The following is a 6,000-nucleotide window of genomic DNA, read 5'->3' on the forward strand; positions in this document are numbered from 1 at the left end:
GAAGCAAGCTGTTGAGTGTGATAATATTTTGGGAAGCTCTAAAAGTACAGCTGGCAGGCTGGGCACTGCTGGTGAATTTATATCAGAGCTGTTCAGAAACTGCCCCCCTTCAGAATCATTATTAAATGGTAGTGATTAAAAAAAAAAAAAAAAAAGGAAAAACCAAACTATTGAACAATTGGTTAGTTCTACTGATTCTTTTTTTAATTATTGTTGTAGTTACAAATTTACGTTTTATTTGTATTCTGTCTAGCTGTAATTCCCAGATGTAAGATCTTGTTATGGCTCTGTCTGGTAGATTAAAAAGCTTTCTATCAGGAATCTTTTACTAATGCAAGTAGTTATGAGCCATAATCATATTAATTGATTCCTGTTTTCAGAGGAAATGAGAGCTCAATTCCTATTTGTTCAGCGTAAGCAACCTGAAATAGAACTACAAGATTTAAATCTTTCAAGTGTTCTCATGAAATTGAAGAGGAGTATCCTCACTCTTTCATTAAAATGCAGTTTCAAGTGAGGTTATTTTACCTTGTTTTCCTTATCCTTTTCTTTTTTCTCTTCTCTTTTCCTCTTTTTTCCCCTCCAATAAAGAAGTCCAACCCCAAAACTTTTTTTTTTTTCAGAAGTCTTGACCTCTGCCAGAACTATCTAATTTAGCTTCATTATTGTCATTTTTTGTTGTTGTTTTGTTGAGCAGATCAACATATGTTGAAGTGAAAAATGGGAACATAGAAAAGCAAAGTACTTTCCACTGATACTGTGTGTTCAGTGACTTTGCTTGTTTATGATTTCACAGAATACGTGGGATTTCAATCACAAAGGTATAGGTTCTGCTCTTATGCTATAGGCATTTGTAAGTTAGATGAATTACTTGCTATAGATGCTTTTAACATGGAACAGGTTCTCTTCTTGACAAGTCTGTCCTTTTAACAGCGATAGAGACACTATTAGGTTTTGTCATGTTTTTGAATTTCCACAGGTGTTCCGATCTTGCTGTGTGCTTATGAAGTTAGTTACCTAGATTGCTTTAGCTGATTTTTGTATGAAGTTGGCTGCAGGAATGGAAGCTAGCTGGAGAAAGCTACCCAAAATTACTCTAAGAATGTCTTCACAGTCACGTAGTTAGTCCCTGGTTTGCTGCCTCCCCGTGGAATTTATGCTGCTTTTTCTTCAAATTAGCACTTAATTTGTCAGCAATGCAGAATGAATAAGGCCTCTTCTCCTTTTGTCTGGTACAGGTGACGGATCACGCGACCACTGCTCTGCTGCACTACCAGCTGCCTCAGATGCCCGACGTGGTAGTCAGGTCTTTCATGGTAAGTGTGGTTGAAGAAACATACTGCCAAACAGGCTGCAGCTTGCTGGCAGTGAATGGCACGAGGCAGTTGTGATGCATTTATAATTTCACCTGTTTAAGTAAGCTAGACAGTAGAGATTGACTGTAATTCTTTATCTCATACCTGGACAAGGATGAAAAATCTCAATACCATGGGGTAATTGTGAAGGCTGAGCTTTATACAGTTACTCTTATCGTAGCTCTCAGTATTTGCTCAGTGGTTCCTACTTACAAAGCTACTCTGGGTCATCTCTAAAGATAGCAGAATAAAACCTTCTCAGCCAAACCCTTTGTTATGGACCAGCTCTTTCACACTGCTCTTGCTGTGCGAGGAGTCAATTTCTGGACGTGAGAAGTCAGCTTCAACGCAAGCTCCTCAATAAGAGCAAACTCCCATTTAGTGTATTCCAGCTGAGCCAGCCTGCTTGTCAGTGTGCCAGTGTGGCTTGTGGGGAGAGTTACTGTGTGAGTGGGGAGGCAGAGGCAGGAACGTCATCAGGAAGAGACCATTTTGCTGCATCCACCTTCAGCCCAAACCTAGTTCCATAAGGAATTGCGAGGGACTTGCTCGGTGCTCCAGCAGGTGGTTTTTGGAATTGAGGCAATGCTCACTGAGGTACTCCACTCTTTCCTTACTGAATAAAATTAATGAAAACTACTCTACTTTCACATGCAGTTTTAAGTTTATCACTTTAATTCTGCTTGTATTTAGGTTTTTATTTGTGAAATAAACTTGTGTACAAGCAGTCCTGTTAGAGGGCGAGAACAAGGGTTTATGATTTGGAATTCCTTCAGAATTTTGGCAATGAACTCTGTTGCTGTTCTCTCCACTGCAGTCTCCACTGCAAAGGAGGCTTTGAGGAGAGACTTTTTCTGCTCTTCAGACTTTTCAGTTCAGCTATTGCATTACCCCTTCACTTGGAGCAATGTAATTGAGACTTTGTAAAAACAAACATCTAATTTTGCCATTCACAATCTGTAGGTGTGTAAGATAGCATCGGTTCTTTTATGTCTTTCATTTCCAATGTGTGATTTCAGGTCAGATTCGCTTACCTGCTGTGCTTGTTTCTTTGTTTATTTAATAAAAAGGCCACGAAGATGAGAGATCACGAAAGTCTTTTCTCTTAGAGTGCATCTTAAAATGGGTTTTGAAAGGTGAAAACAACTCTTACTGGTCAAATTCATGTTCCAACATGTGTCTGAAAATTAATGTTTAATAGAATGGGTAGCACGTTTGTTTAAGCCATGAGCCTGCCTTATTGATTTGATAAAACTACTAAAAATTTTAACAAAGCAAAACCAGATGTACAACCAAAGTGTCAATAAATTAGTCCTTTCAGCTGTCAGTTGAGCAATCCACATGACAGGATGTAGTGAAGCCCTGATTTTCCAATGGCAATGGAGAATATTTTTTTTTTTTCTTTCAACAGATGTCTTAAGCGCACAATTCAACTTCATTTACCTATTTTTGTGTCGCAGTTCAGAAAATTCGATATCTCTGTTGTGTAAGCAGAGTCCATCCAAGCTGAAGTAAATAACAGCAATTTACTTGTAGTGTTCTGTTGCCCTTGTCCCCATATTTACTGCTAAACCCATGGAAGATCCAGTTCTTCTGGTGGAGAGTTATTGACGGCCAAAGGTTTGGTTGCTATAGAGAAGGCTCTGATGAAGATGGAAGGATTTGTTTCAATAAACTCAGCTGACCTCTTCTTCAGGGAACAATTTTCTCTTATCGATGTAATTCAATAGGACTTTAAATGACAAGATTCATGTGCATCCTTCACAGTATAAATCTGCTGGTCTAGGTATTTTTTTAGTTGCGTATCTCCTTGAGTTTGGAATTGAGTTATGTAATGCTTATTGTTATGTATGACAATGGGAAAAAACACTTGAGAGGCAAGAGCTTTACCTAGAACACCTGTACTTGCTGTTTGTAGTTCAGCAGTTGCCTTTTTCTGTGTATATATTTATATCACTGAATATATATATATATATATATATATATATCAGCATAATCAGATTTAAAATCATTGAGTATTTTTATGACCAGTGAGTATTGATCTTAAAATTGCATTAGGGAGGAAGTTAGTTAGCTTGCTGTGAAAGTGCTTGTATCTTCAGCTATTAAGAGTTCAGACTGTTGCAGAACGTTTGTAGTGGGGGTGTGATAGATGCTCATAGGAAGAGACAAACCAATATTCAGTTGAAGAAGGTACCCATCAAGAACAATTAAATTCCAGTAGAAATATGAGGAGCAGGAGAACATTTGCCTTCTGCAGAGATACTCTACTGCAAAAACCTCCTGCTCAGAGCGTGTAAATTGCTGTTAGCAAATTTGCTTAAGTGACTAAAAAGGCAAAATATTTAATAAGTGAGAATTCAGCTATCTGGTGACCTTGTAATCTTCTGCATATTTCTGTTTATAAAATCACTGTGTACCTCACTGGGGCCTTGCCAAAGTACTTTCTCTGTCCTTGGGATCACTGCTTGACAAGAATGATGACATAGGGGAATGTCCACATCCAGTTTTCTTAATTTCTCTCCCTTTTTCCTTTTAGACCTGGTTAAGAAGTTACATAAAGCTGTTCCAGGCTCCGTGCCAGCGCTGCGGGAAGTTTCTGCAGGATGGCCTGCCGCCCACGTGGAGGGATTTCCGAACACTTGAAGCCTTTCATGACACTTGCAGGCAATAGTAGCACAGCCCAGCAGTTGGCATGTGGGGAGAGAACTATGTCATGGCTGGAAAGAGAGCTGCTGGTTTAATTGCTGGTTCTATTTCTGGCCCTTTCATCCTGTACTAAATACTGGGGTTGCACTAATACATTTTACTATTTGAAAGTCCTCGCACGGCAAGGCAGATGTGAGTCTGATGTATTTTGGAGAAGATGGTAAAGATCTGTATGTGATTTCTTGATGATTCTCAGCTGAAATGAATCTGTGGAGATCTGATAGTAATGATCTTTATCCTAAATGTTAAGGAAAATATCCATGTACAGTTTGTGTTTTGAAACAGAATTTACAATGTTGAAATCTTTTGTAAGCTTGAAATAAATTTTGTATTCCAGAACTTGTGCTATTTATTTCATTATTTAATTAGCAGAATCCTTGGGTCTGGTGTGAGGTTTTCAAAGCTGAAGACAAACTGGAAACGTTTAAACATGCATGCTGATATGATAGGGTTTTGTTGTTGTTGCAAGGCTGCTTATCTGTGCTGGTCTTTTTCTGGATGAGATTATGGTGTTGATTAAACATGGAATTTCAAAGGCATGTGGCAGCTTGGAAGATGCAATGTACTTTCTGAGGCGGGGGGGAACAGATGTTTCCCTTTACTAAAATTGTAAGGAAAAATGTTAACAAAATTTGCATGTATTAAGTGGTTAGAAATGTGTGATGAGCAGTGACACTGTGTATAATTCATGTGTCCTGTTTTAGAACTGAAAGTAGGAAAATAACTCAGCCCTTCAGCACAGATATGTATGACATGTTTCCTAAATGATTTAAAACTTGCATGCAACGTGCCACTGAAGGGTAAGAGCCCACCCAGCCATCGTTCCACTTGGAATGGGTGGAAGTGTTCATCTCCTACGAACCCCAGCCAATTTTCCATCACCCAGGAAGTCTCTGGTCCTGTCCTGGCTGAATGTTTGCTGGCCTGGGGCTGTTGTGGTTTCAGTGTCTTCTTTGGTATTTTCTTGAGAACTCTGTTTCACCTGTCATCTCCTGATAGCTAATTTGGCTGTGTCACCTGTCCTTCCCGCTGGTGCACCCTCCTTTCCTTTATAAGTCACGAAGGTTTTAGTGTTAACCTTGCTTTGGGGAGCCAGTAAAGAGGTGATGCGTTGTCACCTGGCTGATTTTTAAAATAAGTTGACATTGAAGTGTAGTGCTGCAGGAGGATTTTCAGGTGCCTTCTGCTCGTGTAAAAAGCTTCTGGTGCAGAAAGAACAGATATCCCTATCAGAGGCTTTAGTGGTGGCAAGGTTTGATTTCATTTTAGCGACGAATGTTGCGTAAAGTTAACCGCATTGTCTGAAAGGGGGCTGAAGGGGAAGAACAGGAAGGGGAGGCATCCCTTTGTTTGTAGCGGAGTGACATCGGGTGTTCAGAGACCTCAAAGCACTCATCTCATTTTATTTGAACCAACAGCATTCACGAGACAATGCATTTAATAGCCGTGGAACCTGAAAAGTGAAGAAAATTGAGCATCACCCTGTACCTGTATGGTGCTGGCTGAGCTGTGTTTGCTGCTAACACAAAGGACCGAGCTTCCACAGCTTCTTGTCGTGCGGACTGAGTGGTGCAGGAGTTTCAGCTTCCTAGCTGCAGGACTCGGGCGAGACTGGCTGTTATTAAAGACAGAGGTACTTGAAAGAGAATACATGTTTATGACTTCCTGTGGAGGCACAACACTGTGTATGAACAATGAGCGTAGATTTGTTTGAGGATGTTGGTAGGTGACATTCGATTCTTTTTTTTAAACTCCCCCCTCCAGGCACCAAAGAGAAGTTGCCCCAGGAGGGAGATAATGGCTTTTCAAATCCAGCTGCAGCTGAACTACCTAATGAAAACGTGTGCTGCTATTTGACCCAAGCAGCCTTCTGGGTACAGAGATCACCCAAGACAGAACAACGTGAGCATCTTGGATGAGAGAGAGCCTTGTAAAT

At 40.1% G+C, this 6,000-nt stretch overlaps 1 protein-coding gene across 2 annotated transcripts in view; it reads left to right on the forward strand.

Moving 5' to 3' along the window:
* MED27 (mediator complex subunit 27) overlaps positions 1-4,403 on the forward strand; it is a 140,402-nt gene extending 135,999 nt beyond the window's left edge. For both annotated transcript variants that reach the window (XM_068657009.1, XM_068657008.1), the window contains exons 7-8: positions 1,239-1,316; positions 3,895-4,403. In XM_068657009.1, coding sequence (XP_068513110.1) covers positions 1,239-1,316; positions 3,895-4,029 — 213 coding nt within the window. In that variant the 3' untranslated portion in view covers positions 4,030-4,403. The remainder of the gene's footprint in view (positions 1-1,238; positions 1,317-3,894) is intronic.
* Positions 4,404-6,000: the final 1,597 nt, after the last annotated feature.

This window comes from Anas acuta, chromosome 20 (assembly GCF_963932015.1).
Source record: "Anas acuta chromosome 20, bAnaAcu1.1, whole genome shotgun sequence".
NCBI classification, from domain to species: Eukaryota; Metazoa; Chordata; class Aves; order Anseriformes; family Anatidae; genus Anas; species Anas acuta.